Genomic DNA, 14,162 nt, shown 5'->3' with positions numbered 1-14,162 from the left:
CTTATGACGCATGCGATATGCAGCAGACAAGTCGGCAAACATTGAATTTGTTGTACGTACTGTTAAAACGGATTTTAGTTGCTTTTTTCTGTTCTTTCATCTCCCCTCTGTTGCGTGTTAAACCAAAGTCTTGGATTCAAGAGCGGCACAACACCGATCAAAGTTTTCTATACCGTGATGCCAACTGTAAATCCTATTTACGTCATGTTTATGACGTTTTTTTTTTTTTTTTTTTTGCATACGTATACACACTAATATTGGAGCTCACAGGTTTACTGTGACCATCCTTCACAAAATGCTACATAAAGCACATCTGAAGATGTTTCTCTTGTCCTTCTTTTTGTGGCAGAATATCTGTATTGGCTCAGTTTTTTCATTGGACTTGCAATCTTCCCTGAATGGATCTTATCATAGGGTCAAAGCTAAGAAAGATGCACTAAGTATAATTAATGCTACCTTAAGAGCTGTTGAGGATGAAGTAAGTTTGCTATGTGCTTGTTCATATTTCAAATTCAAAATGACAAATGTTTCAACCTTTTATTCTTCCATAAGAATTCCATGGCCAGACTGAATACTTCCTGTGCTGTCTACTTCTTTTAGAAAGGTGGGGTCCACCCACTAGCCAACTTGATACACAATGAAAAGGATGTGGAAATGTCTAACCCTATAGTTCTAAGTCCCACTATTCTCACATTCCCATGGCAACCCAAGGTCGGCGTCTATCAATATACAATAAAGGTATAATTCAATAATATGAGCAAAAGTGTTTTGTGCAAACACCTTTCATAGTGTACAATTTCTTTTCAATGTCATTAAGAGATGTATCTTTGCTCTCAATGCTTTGGATAGGCAACCGGCGGCAGTGGAAATTTCAGCTGGTCTTCCTCCAACACAAGTGTGGCCACAGTGACTGTCAAAGGCGTAATGACAACAGCCAGGGACATTGGCGTCAGCATAATTAAAGCGCAGGATATGCGCAACCCTCTCCACTTTGGGGAGATGAAGGTATGGTGGCTGCCAACATTATTGACAATCCCTTTCATTTGCAAATTTAATTCACAATTATGAATGTATTAGTATTGAAAGCAAAAGATTTAGCAGTGCACTGAGAGCACTGTATTATCTGCATTTTTTCCGAAATTATTTATTAATCTCAGATACTGTGAAACATTAATTAACGTGGTGTAAGATTTTTTTTTTTTTAAGCATAAAAGAGACATTGTGGCTAGAGAAAATGCAACAAAGAGCATCACATCATAAAGAACAAACACATCACCCAACCCCGAACTGTAGGGTGAGAAGACTGAGGTCCGCCACAACAACCATCTTTTCCGGGGAGGCTGCCAGATATCACTTTGATTACTTAATGATGGAGCTTTATCAACTTAAACGTGTACTTTCATCCCGAAGTTTGACATTGATTATATAAAATTTAATCCTATAGGTATATGTCATTGAACCTGTGGTGATGGCCTTTGCACGCTGCCAAGTAGAAGCTCGAGTGGGCATGATTCTAGAGCTACCGCTCAGAATATTTGGCCGATTGGAGGAAAAGTGGATGGAGCCAGTCATGCTGAGTGACTGCTCCCACTTTGACCTGCAGGTAGATGTGGAAAGCCAAGGCGTCTTTCAGCAGCTCGAAGGCAAGTCTGCAAATGCATTCTGATGTATAAAAAGATTAATTCCTTTTCTTTTTGCCAGTGGCCATCAAGTAAAGGTCACTAACTAATAGATGGCACATTCGTTGGTCATCCTGCTTATCAGTTAGGAACAGACAGCTCAGGCATATTGTATTTGATAATAAAAGTGCATGTTTGCTTGTTATATTGTTATTTGTTTGTGGAAGTGATACGCAGTTGTACGCAATACATCGGTGTGTGTCTGTGTTTGGTAGGACACACGGAAATTGTTCAACATTGAAACATTTTAAAATTGGTGGTTTAAAAACACGTTTCTGCCTTGCAGGTCGTCTGGGTCCAGGCCAAGGCCACTGCAGTGGGTTGAGAGCCAAAGCCCTGGCCCAGGGCTACACCACGCTGTCGGTCAGCTACAACCATGGCAATGTTCACCTGGGCGCAAAGATCACGATTGCAGCTTACCCTCCCCTCATCGTGAGTCCTTAAAAGTCTCAATACGAATATGCTTGTCGGCAGATTTTGTTCATCTAACGTCACAAACCTTCCCTTAAGTCATTTTGTGATTGTCTTCCTTTGGTTTCAAAAGGCCAATTAGCCTTTGTTCTCGAAGGTGGCAAAAAAGCCACTCTTGCACGCACCGTGGGCATTCATACATAGCCTGCCCTTAGAATCAAGGCAGAAATGGGATGATCAGTGACTCTTCAAATGATCTCCTCTTGGGTTTCTTCCAAGCTCTATGCATTTTAATTATGCATTATACGCTTGCTAGTCTGATTTATAAAAGTACGCCTCTCTGCTGCATAGGAATAAGATGCGCTGGGCGATATTGAAGAAATCTGCCATTGTGATGGAGGCCGTTTTATGTCATAACAATATACGTGGTCACGCTCCTTTCTTAGACTAATTGTCTTACTGATGTCATTTGGCAGGCTATTGACCCCGTGTCCGTGGCTGTTGTGACACTGGGTTCCTCTAAAGACATGCTGTTTGAGGGTGGGCCTCAGCCTTGGGTTCTGAAGCCCTCTAAATTCTTCTGTGACTTGAAAGCTGAGAATGAAGAAAGCGTGAGCCTGACTCTGGCTAGCCCACCCTCCCATAATTACGATCAGCACTTGGTCAGAGCAACCTGCAGGGCATTGGGAGAGCAGGTAATTTCGCCGTTGTGTTGATGTTGTGTTGTGTAGCCGCTTGACTTTTTCGTCTCTTGACTACACATTTCAGCTTTGTATAAAATACTGGCCACAGCTCTGATCACAATGGCACCTACACAATCTAATCCGGCAGAAAATGTGCATATTCTGATTTTAGACAAGTGTATTGTTATGGTGACCCCACTGTCAGCTTTGTAGTGACCCATCAAAATTTTGCAGATGCTGGAGGTGAGGGTGAGCAACAAGGCCAGTATGACCAACCCTTATCCCGCCGAAGAGCGGGCATCTGTAAAGTTTATTTGCGCTCCTCCGTCACGCCTCACGCTGGTCCCAGCGTACGCCGTTCCACGGCTAGAACTCTCATGCCCTCTGCTGCAGCAGAACAAATACGTGGTACGCTACTTTCTTTCTCCTCCTTGATTTAAAAAAAAAAAAAAAAATCCTTACTATTGCAATGATGGTATTTAGACAAAATGATCCAACGACTGATCGTGTCTCTTGTGCTGTTTTAAAGGTACCAAATGACCCCAACTTAGTTTTGGAGCTTGCAGCTTTTGATGAACAAGGGCGGAAGTTTGACAACTTCAGCTCACTGAGCACAGTGTGGGAATCAAGCAAAGTGTCCCTGGCCAGTATCGAGCCTACCCTACCTATGACCCTTGAACCTTTTGTGGATGAAAACAAGCAGATGAAACTACACGGTATAAGTGTCTGTTCTTAAAAATTGGTCTTTTGTTATATTTTATCAGACCTAAACTTGGATATCTATTCTCTAAGTGATCTTTTTGTAGAGGAAGCCTTCGCTGAATTGATTGCCTCAACTTCCATTGCTGGAATTCATGGATTGCCTTGTTTTTTGAAATAGCAATTCTTTGTCACCCGTAACAGGCCGGCAGACCGTCGTCGTGCATCGTCAATCGGGGATTGCTGCCATCACAGCGACAGCGCTGGAATATCAGCAGTCTCATATCCAAGCAGCCAATGTTCATCGACGGGTACGTGTTAAATTTGACATTTTATCTCATCATTGAACAGTTTTCTCTTTACTGTGGCGGTGACCTACTTGCCTGCAGCTACACAAGGACAGGCGCATGTTAATACACGTTAATATTGCTTGGAAGTTATGCAGTCATTACTTTGGGTGGGGAACCGCATTGAAGATGGCAAACAATTGTAGCAGTTTCTGTTTTACATTCATAGTGTGGGCTTTATTGTCAGACAAAAAATATACAAAATATTTGGGTTTCTTTTGAAATTTTTTTGTCACAAATATAGCATCTTGCCATCTTTGGATCTCAAATATGTTGCTTGACTCTGAATGCATAAGGGCATCCTGTGGATACATTCTGAAAATATACTTGTCCATTACCCTTTACTTTTTATGCAAGTATTTTAGAGGAAAATAAATCCCTGATGGTCCAGTGGGTTAGGATGTGGCACTTTCACCGCTGTAGCCTGTCTTCGATTCCTGGTCAGGCAGCCATAGGGGGGCACATGTCAATGTCTCCCCGGTGCCGGTCTCAAGACCAGATAAATGCAGAGGGTTGTGTCAGGAAGTGCATCCAGGGTAAAAACGTCTCATGTGAACCATTGAGACAAAAACGGATGGTTCGCTGTGGCGACCCCTGAGGAGAAAAGCCGAAAGGAGTCACCATTTTAGATCTATGGTCAGTGGTGGATTGACTGATTTTTCATTTATTTCAATTAATTAGTTTCTTTTTGTCTGTTTCAACTGTTTTTGTGGAAAGGGTGACACGTTTACCCCTGTGTCAGCAACATTGGAACTCCTGTTAGTTGAAGCTGTGAAGGTTCTTCCTGACACATTGACCATATTCAACCACCCAGATGTGCGGGTAAGAGATGTGTTTTTATTTTACTGATTGATAACTCTTAGGTCCATATATTTAGTATTAAGTACTGTATTTTTTGCAAGTAAGCAATTGTGACGATGTCCGTCTATCTGGTGTTACCCGCACAGCATGCTCAATCGACCTTGCACGTGAGCTTGAATCGTGAGATGAAAGTCTTATCCATACCAAATTTGAGATATGCTGAAAGGTTTCAGGTGTGTTTTTCCCTACAGAGTAATCTTGTCCTACGAGGGGGGTCAGGCTACTTTTTTGTCAACAGCAGCATTAAAGACATTGCAGATGTGGTGTTTCAGGACACCCAAGGAACAGTTCAGGTATGTGGGGACATCTGGATTTGTATTGGAGTTAATTAGAAAGAGGAAATAGGAAAACACAGTAAAAATGCATATGGTGGTTTAAAGGGTTCAATTTGAATTTCTCCTGTGAATTCCTTTATGTCGCCAGGTTGCCCCTATCCAGCCAGGTGTGGTGCAAGTGATGGTTCATGACCTTTGTTTAGCGGTCCCATCTACAGCCAAAGCCACAGTGCGGGTTTCCGAAATCCTGGAGGTGAATTTGAGAGTGGTCGACAAGGTCAGTTTCCAGTCTGATAATTCCTCATTTAATTAATGTGGTTTATACGATGATCATTATTACAGTGTATGTAACACATTCCATACGTGCCTGTATGAGTGCTCAACTTGTAATATTCATGGAGCTCCCTTTGGTCTGCCCTTCCTGTGACCCAAACTGGTGATTTCCCTCATGACTGGCCTCATTGGTCTCATTTACAGGTGGAAATTGGCAAATCAGTAAGGTGTTATGTCACAGTATTGAATGACAACAAAAAGCCTTTCCTGACCAGCTATTTCCCGTTCATGAAATTGAAAGTTAAGGCAGCGTCTTCAATTGTCGCATTAATGTAAGTGATATGACACTTGATGTGACGCTGGTGTTAAAAAAGTATCTTATCCTTAATGGACACATCTTTCTGTTTTTTTTATAGACCACTCGCAGAGTCCACAGAACATGACACTGCGGTTTACGTTGCAAAAGGTCTTTCTATTGGCCAGACAACGTTGTCAGCTGTTGTTGTAGATAAAAATGGGACAAAAATGTCATCTGCCCCTCAACAAATTGAGGTATTTTGTTTGTTCACGTCACTCAAGTCATGATCACGACTTCCAGCATACAAACTACACTATGTGAACTCTTTTTTTTTTAAATAGGTATTTTCACCATTCAAACTCATGCCTCGGAAAACGACTCTGCTGATTGGAGCAATGATGCAGGTGTGTTTGTCAAATGAATGGCTATTACTTTTCTACAATGCCTAGGCGTGTGTGTTACATTGCAAAATGTACTGATTCATCTGGTTCAGAATCTCTCTGTTTCTAGATCACATCCAAGGGTGGACCACAGTCCAATATTCTGTTTTCTATCTCGGATGAAGACATTGCTTCTGTTAACGGCACAGGTCACGTCAAGGGTGTGACCGTCGGTAACGTCACTGTGACAGGACTCGTCCAAGCTGTCGATGCTGAAACCGGCAAGCTGGTTGTCGTGTCAAAGGTAAATAACGTGATGTGGGTGAGTTGTCACAGATGCAACTGCAAATGGATTCTTCTGTGTTTTTAGGATCAGGTAGAAGTTGAGGTTGTGCATTTGACTGCCATTCGAATCCAAGCACCCATTACGCGTATGATGACGGGAGCGCAGGTACACACTGAACATTTTAAGAAATGCTGTTTCCAGTCGAACACATTTTATTAAATGGTTGCCATGGGCCCTTGTCGCACCTTATTTCCTTCTGTAGATGCCTGTGTTTGTGATGGGTTTGACCAATAGCCAAACACCCTTCACCTTTGGCAATACTGTGCCAGGACTTAGCTTCCACTGGTCCACTACCAAAAGGAACATCCTGGATGTCCAGTCAAGACACTCTATGGTATACATGTGCACCACTTGTGTGCACTATTGTTCACTATTCACTCTTTGCCATATTTGCCTTCCTATGCCCACAGGCTAATGTGGAGCTCAACGCTGAGCACAATTTCGGCATGAGCGTAACGGGTCGGACAAAAGGGCAAGCTGGGCTCAAGGTTGTCGTCAGAGTTGTCGATCCGGTTGTTGGTCAACATGCTGGAGATTTTCCAGAGCTCAAAGATACGATCCAAATCCGGGTACACCTCTAAAACTGGGCTCGGATTTGCATTTTACTATAAAGTGATCTAATTGCCATCATGTACCAACTTGCCCCATCTCATGCTGCGCCCTTCAAATCTGCACGTCAAAAACTGCAAAGCAGTGCAATTATTGATTCTGATGTCAGCTCTGTGACACAATAAGGCTACAAATTAAACTTCACAGTATGCCAGTGACTGTAACATGTCTACCGTGCCTAATAATGGTAGTGTCACTCTTTGCTTTGTTCAAGGTCTATAACAAGTTATACGTGATTAAACCCCAATTCGAGATACTCATGAGTCCAAATTCAACCTTCAAAGTCGAAACCAGCAGGTCAGTTCAGCAAGTTTATTAATGAAACAAACTTACCTGTAAGTTGATTTGTGTTGGTGTGCACTAGGGATGGCGAGGCTGCACTGTCATACCAGATGATGAATTGGACTGACCAAGTTGCTATCGCGCAAGTTGATGACAAGGGCTTCCTCTTCTCTGGCCCACTCACTGGCATGTCACCACTGCTGGTTACTTCACAAGAGTCCTTTGGTGTCAATCAAACTCTTATCGCCTCAGTAAAGGTCAGTTTGAAAGGCTTCCTCTGACCTTTTTGTTTTAAAAGATTTAAATTGCTATTTGACTTTAGATTTATTCAATGCAATGTTTGCGCACATACCGTATTTATAAATCACTCTGTGGGGCCCTTTTTAGGGTCCAGAAGTGTAAGCGACGAAAAAATAAAACGTCATACTTGAACTGCTTCACTCCCTTTAGCCAAAGACATTCAGGTGAAAATCGAAAAAAAAAAAACCAAAACCATGAGCAAAACCTAATCGACAATTTTGTTCATCATTGATTTTCGCAATTTGGTTCTTAAGTCCATGCTTATCCATGTTTATGTTCAAAGGAGCTCCAGGCCGTCAACCTCTATCCCTTGTTCTCTTGCTGTGTGGTAAACAATTGTACAAAGTCTTGTGGTGACATTGTAAGGCGGCAACACTCCCCTCCTCTTCCCTTAGGTGGTACCTGTGTCCTACATGCGTTTCAGTACCAGTCCAGCGTTACACACGCCCACTGGGGAGAGCTTGAAAGCCCTCCCTTTGGGCATTGTCCTCACCCTCACCGTTCATTTTCACATCAGCACCGGAGAGACCCTCCACAGCTCCAACAGCCGTGTCACCTTCTCCACAAACAGGTGAGTCTTCACTCTACCTCTTGATCTGAGCAAATATCCCTGAGGAGTGGGGTGCCAAAGCCACAAGCCACTCAAACATGTCTGACTGATGATGTACAACAACCTTGAATAATTTACACAATTGTTTTATGATGACTCCAATTTACATCTCCATGTGGTATTCCTGGAAGACTGAAAGCAAAATATTTACAATTGAATACCAGACCTGTGAGCACTTAAGAAATTCTGCAATATAAGAATGATCGTACAATTTGGAATCATGAGGCAGACACTACTTGTAATTCACTACGTTAATTCACAACGCTGAGACAGAAAAACATGAAGGTCTACCTTTCAAATACTTTTTCTTTGCTAGGGATGATCTGGTGCAAATCGAGTCTGGGCCTGATAACCACACTTTGACGGTCAGGACGGTGAACGTAGGCCTTACGCTTCTGTCTGTGCACGACAACGAAAACACTGCGATGGCAGACTACATTCCTCTTCCTGTGGAGCATGCCATCCTGCCAGGAGAGGCCCAGAGGCTGGTGGTAGGAGACGTCATGTGCTTTACTGCACAGCTGACCAGTCAACATGGTGAGCATGTGAATGTGCCAAATCATCAGAACAGTTTGCGAAAAGTGTTAGCACTCTACTTTTCTCTGCAGAATGTGCCAAATCATCAGAACAGTTTGCGAAAAGTGTTAGCACTCTACTTTTCTCTGCAGGAGGTCATGGTATTTGGAGCTCCTCAGCCAACGCTGTGCTCCAGGTGGATTCCAAAACCGGTGCAGCTGTGGCCAGAAACAATGGGGCAGCTACCGTGTACTACGAGATACCTGGTGTTTTAAAAACATACAGAGAGGTAATGTATTTTTTCTTAAACATAGCGGAGCTCATAGCGACAAACGTAGCTGGTAAAATTTGCAAATGCTAAATTACTGCGGCGTTGTTGTTTTTTTGGTCTGGAACTGATTAAGTTCTAATTATCCATATTAAACTCGAGGAGAGAAATTTGAATCACAAAGAAGTGGCATAGCAAAAAATCTTTACATACAAAACTACAAACCAAAATCACCCAACGGGCAGTGAACGTTAAAATAAATATTTTCAGTCATTTCATAAGCCTGTCAATAAAATGGGATCATATGTGCCACAAAGCACAGCCGTGTGTGTGTGTGTGTGTTAGCTCAAGTGTCTCATTAAAGCACAAATGAAAGAATGAAACTGCTGTAATGTAATCAGTTAAGAAGACAGTCCCTGAGATTGGAATCCAAATTAAGGTAACAAAATAAAATAACTTTTATTTAATAGGCAGTTGTGTTTTGTTCTACACGACCGTTCAAATGTTTGGGGTCACCCAGACAATTTAGCGTTTTCCATGAAACATAATTGCATCATCCATTAGCCTAACGCGTTTAACGAACACAATGGACCATTACAACACTGGAGGGATGGTTGCTGGAAATGGGCCTTGATAACACCTATGTAGCAAGAATCGTCATTTACCACGTTAACAATGTATGTAACAAAGTTTAATGTTTCATGTTAAAGTTTAATGTTATCCTCATTGAAAAAATAGCAATTTTATTTAAGAATAAGACATTTCTAAGTCACAACAAACGTTTAAACTGCCTCTAAAGGATTATGAACTGGAATAAGTGAGAGTACTCAGCGTATGAGTATTGAGCTCACACAAGACAAAGATCGTGAACCACTCTCATCGTCAGAAAGAACGTCCTCGCGCATCTAGGTGGTGCCAATTTTTGTGTTGGTGGTAACACTTGATCATGGACAGAAAAGATGAATTGTACATTACAGAATTCAGTCTACCTAATTGAGCTTAATGTAACCTGCATATTTGCACAAATACTGAATCTCTTATTTTAAGTGTAATTAACTAGCTTTTTTTTTTTTTTTTTTCCCTTTCCTCCTGATTGTTAGGTTGTGGTGAAATCATCTCCAAGGACAGCCGCAACAGCGCAGGCCTTGCCAGTTAGAATTAGCAAGCAGACTGAAGTCTTATTTACAACCAGAGGACAAGGAATCAATCTCATTGGTACGGGAAATACTCGACTTGTCAAATGTTTTCACTACACGTCAATACTTACAAAACAAATCACTGAATTGTTGTTTTTCCAGTCATCACCCCAAAAGAGAACAACATTGTTAAACGCTAATGGAACATTGAAGGCCACTTGCTCGGATGAATAACTAGAAATAACTGCGATTGGCTATTGATGTAAAAACCTGCACCAAATTGCTCTCCACTTTAAGCCTCATGGCCCTCATATGTATTGAAGTAAAAAAAAGACTTCACTCATTCCGTGTGTTGTCTTCAAGTTTCAATTCAGAATATAGTTAACAGTGGAGCTTATTAAATCACTCTCAAATGCTTTCGGCACAGCTCCTTCCACGTTTCCAATCTTCATCTCATTTCTTTAACTCGTCTATTTATTGTGGCCTTAAGCTTATGCCGTAATGTATCCTGTAATGTAATGCATCCTGCAGGAACCTGCTCCTCGTTCCAGACAGAAGCCATCGCGCTACTGCAGCCAGAAACATCCGTCACTTGCCACCTCAGCTTTAACAGCGATGTTGATTTCCCCGCAAGCAGCGTCTTCAAGACACACACCAGTTTTGATCCCAGCATTGGTATGTCTTGCCTAAATTTACATACCTGTGGGGAATGCTCCCTATCGGATCTGTAATGAGCTGGAGAATATATGTATTTATTACCCTGTGTCTAACCAGCTAAGTCAGCTGAGAACCAGTTCCCATTTAGAATGATTTTAAAGAAATCAAAGTGAATCTGAGGTCTCAATGGCCCCCCGGTTAAACTGCTTTTGATAGCTTTGACATGGCTCTGTGCAACAAGGTTGTCTTGAATCAAATGTGGCCTCTGTGCCTCCAAGTGAGGGGTCAGGTAAATACAGCTGCCAGCTTGATATGTTTTGCTGCAGAGGCTTCTTCATGCTTGAAACCTTGTCTAATTGCATTGGGGTTAGTGGCTAAGCTTTTTTTATTGGCTTGTTTTTGTTTTTATGTCATTTTGCCGGCTGCTTGTATAATTTTTTTCACAACGTCATTTTTTGTCCTTGCAATAGGCTTGTACAAGTGTTTAATTACTCTACAGCCAATGGCAGACCAGCTGACCCGAGTTCTCAACATGTCCATGACCAACCTGCTAGTGAAGGCTGGCCTGGAGGACAGCGCCTTCTCTGGGGAGCAGGTCAGCGCCAGACTGCCGCTAGAGCTCACTCTCTACTGCGACCTGACTGTGCGCGCCCTCTACTGCCACCTGACGGAGCTGATGCTCTCCAACCTGCAGCCATCTGTGGAGCTCACAGTCTTCGGTCCGGCTGTTGCCCGAGCATACTTGACGGTCAGAGGAAAGAACTTTTTTCATCCAAATACAGATGTCTCGGAAAAACAAAACAGCACAATGGACTATATTTCTGCGTCTTAGGTGGTTTCCAGTTCTCCCGTCATTGATATTCAAGAGATTGAAGCACACAGAAGCTCTCCGAGTCTGTCAAAGTACACCATCAGGGCTTTGGACCCGCAAGCATCACACTCTGCTTCCGTTACTATCAGCAGTGCCTTCTCGGGTCAGAGTCTCATCATCCCGGTCACTTTGATACACGAGGCTGAGCCTGGTGCAGGCATCCAAGGTTCGTTTCCCTCTGTGGGTTAATGGGGAGTCACAATAAGGTTGTGTCTTAAAAGGGACTGTGTTATAAAATCTTATGATTTTTAAAGGTTCATTTGTTTTACACTACTAATTTTAGGGAGAAAAAGATTGTCCAATTACATCAACATACATTTTTGAATAGAATCGTTGCCAAAACATTTCTGCCCTGTGTTGTAATCAATAATTTGTGCGTTGTTGTCGCTCTATCCAGGCCTTGGAATACATTTTGACTCGTACTTCGTCTTGTTCTCTTCAAATACAGCTGCTGCACAATTTAACAGAGAGGGGGACCGCCCACCACCCGACTCTTACCACGTGATGCTGTTCACCCTGTTGGCCTTGCTAGCTGGTACATCCATCGTCATCATCGGTAGGGTGCCAGTTACTACTACTATTAAATCGCTTTCATTTTGACCTCTTTATCTTCATGCTAACACACCTTTGGTCTTGACTGTGCTGTTCAACACTTTTGATACATCATACTTGTATATAATTTTAATGATAATGCATATCATTTTTTTCCCTCTTTGAATATGCTATTTTTGATGCTCAGTCTTGATGGTGGTGTGGTTCTATTAAGCTTTTCACAAACTCTCCCATTTTGTCTCCTGCAGTCTACCGCTCAGTGTTCCCGCCAGAGCAGTCAAAATATCATATCGTCATCAGGAGGCCTCCACGCTTTACTGGTAGGACACAGTTAGAATGACGTTTCCTGTTAGAAAAACAGTGAATACGCTTGAAAGAAAATAATGCATACAAGAAAAGAATGTGAACTGTTATGTCATAAATCTGATCTGGCATTCACCATAATTGTTGACAGTAGACTAAACCACTATTCAAGCTAATACCATACTAACAATCACAAACATTTTTCTTGTATTACATTTCATAAGTACCTTTGAATTTACTGACACCCCACTTTCTTAGCCCCAAATTCTTTCAACCAGTCCATATCCCGGATGGAGACAAACAGCATCTCCAGGTTGCGGCTCTTATCTACCAACTACTGACAAAGCCTTCATCATCCCTCTCGTCCCACAGAGGGTCATCCCTGAATGTACCTCAATACCCTCACAGTGAAAAGCTGTTGGATGCAACTGCAAAATCATTGCATTTCGATATTGGTACAAGACTTGCAATGGCCTTTAAAAAGGCTTGCATGTCTGTGTGTGTGTACATAAAGTATCAATGGCTCAATGTCTTTGTTCTGCCATTTTCTGAGCTTTGGTATACAACCCCCACTCCATTCAGTTTTTGTTTGGACTTTGTTTGGACCTGCTCGAGGTACTGGGACTGAGTATCATTGCTTCACTGCTAAGACTCATTTCTGTCTTGATTTTGTTAGAAAAATGTTAAATGTGGTAATGATGGCAGAATACTGTACGCACTACATTACAGTCATGCCTAACCAGCTCGTAGGAATATATAATGAAATAAAAGTGATTAAATAAAATTCTATTTGGGGCATTTTTTGTTCAAAGTTTTTCCTGCACCACCTTCGTTGTTTTGCAATGTTTCCCTCTTGCCTAGGAAAAGTGTAAAGCCAAAAGGGCTGTTTATACAAGTTCACCCTGCCATGTAGCGCTTGTATAACCACAACATAGGCCCGAGGGGGTCTTTTGTGCAGTATCATTTCAAAGTCTTGACTGAATAAACCATGCAGGGCAGGGCAGCTTGAAGATGTGTACATGTGAAATAAGCTACCGCTTGCACGAGGCTGCTTTGACTACTTGGACTAGTTAAAATGTGAATACATGCAAATGTGGAAGTAACAGTTTCAAAATGGCTGCTATTGGATGTTAGTGGCATGTAAATGTGAGCCTACAATCCAACTAGGACTCATTAAGGCAGTCAAACCCACCAAGCTCAAATGACATTCACTTCATTCTTTCAAGGCACACAGTTTGCTTAAAGTCCACCACCTGTCAGCCCGCCACGCTGGGAGTCGTTGGGCTGCATCCGAGGCGAAGGCAAAATGATTGTTCGAAAGGAGGGACCTATAAGGTGGTCTTTGACACCTGACAGGATTGGTAAGGGTCTTTCTTTGGGATTAGCCAGATGGTTTTGGTGAGCAGCTTCTCTGTAGTACCGTAGGTCAGAGTCTCGAGTGTACTTAATTGTGATTTTGAGTTTTCATGTGGGAAACGCAGTTTAATCTGGTTTATTTAGATCACAGGTGTCAAACTCACGGCCCGGGGGCCAGATACGGCCCGCTGTATCATTTTATATGGCCCGCGAAGACAAATTGTGCATCAAATTCATGTGTCATTACTAGAATTGCAAATTGTCTTCACTTTTAATATCTTTTTTTTAACTATTTGACCAGTTTTTACTCATCTGATTTGAAAATGAGTTATTTGTCTGTTTTGTAGTTTTTACTGTATATAATATGAGGTGCTCATACATTTATTTGGGTTGACAGTCATAATGGCCCTCCGAAAGAAGCTATGACTAAAAATCAACTTTAAATCAACC

At 42.1% G+C, this 14,162-nt stretch overlaps 1 protein-coding gene across 1 annotated transcript; it reads left to right on the top strand.

Annotated features, from left to right (window-relative positions):
• Positions 1–229: 229 nt before the first annotated feature.
• Positions 230–13,140, top strand: LOC137839532 (nuclear pore membrane glycoprotein 210-like). Its single transcript, XM_068649983.1, has 31 exons — positions 230–478; positions 601–738; positions 850–1,005; positions 1,445–1,643; positions 1,966–2,111; positions 2,567–2,785; positions 3,008–3,181; positions 3,303–3,489; positions 3,677–3,783; positions 4,537–4,641; positions 4,872–4,973; positions 5,104–5,232; positions 5,433–5,560; positions 5,645–5,780; positions 5,868–5,930; positions 6,037–6,210; positions 6,277–6,357; positions 6,455–6,586; positions 6,663–6,740; positions 7,076–7,158; positions 7,226–7,400; positions 7,839–8,014; positions 8,370–8,590; positions 8,722–8,858; positions 9,938–10,052; positions 10,505–10,648; positions 11,101–11,378; positions 11,463–11,667; positions 11,950–12,057; positions 12,302–12,373; positions 12,615–13,140. Exons 1-31 carry the CDS (start codon positions 296–298, stop codon positions 12,695–12,697), a joined length of 4,434 nt encoding a protein of 1,477 aa, XP_068506084.1. The 5' UTR covers positions 230–295; the 3' UTR covers positions 12,698–13,140.
• Positions 13,141–14,162: the final 1,022 nt, after the last annotated feature.

The sequence above is a fragment of the Syngnathus scovelli genome, chromosome 2, assembly GCF_024217435.2.
Source record: "Syngnathus scovelli strain Florida chromosome 2, RoL_Ssco_1.2, whole genome shotgun sequence".
In the NCBI taxonomy this organism is placed as follows: domain Eukaryota; kingdom Metazoa; phylum Chordata; class Actinopteri; order Syngnathiformes; family Syngnathidae; genus Syngnathus; species Syngnathus scovelli.
The sequence above is the reverse complement of the archived record's forward strand: the minus strand, read 5'-3'. Positions and strand labels throughout refer to the sequence as shown.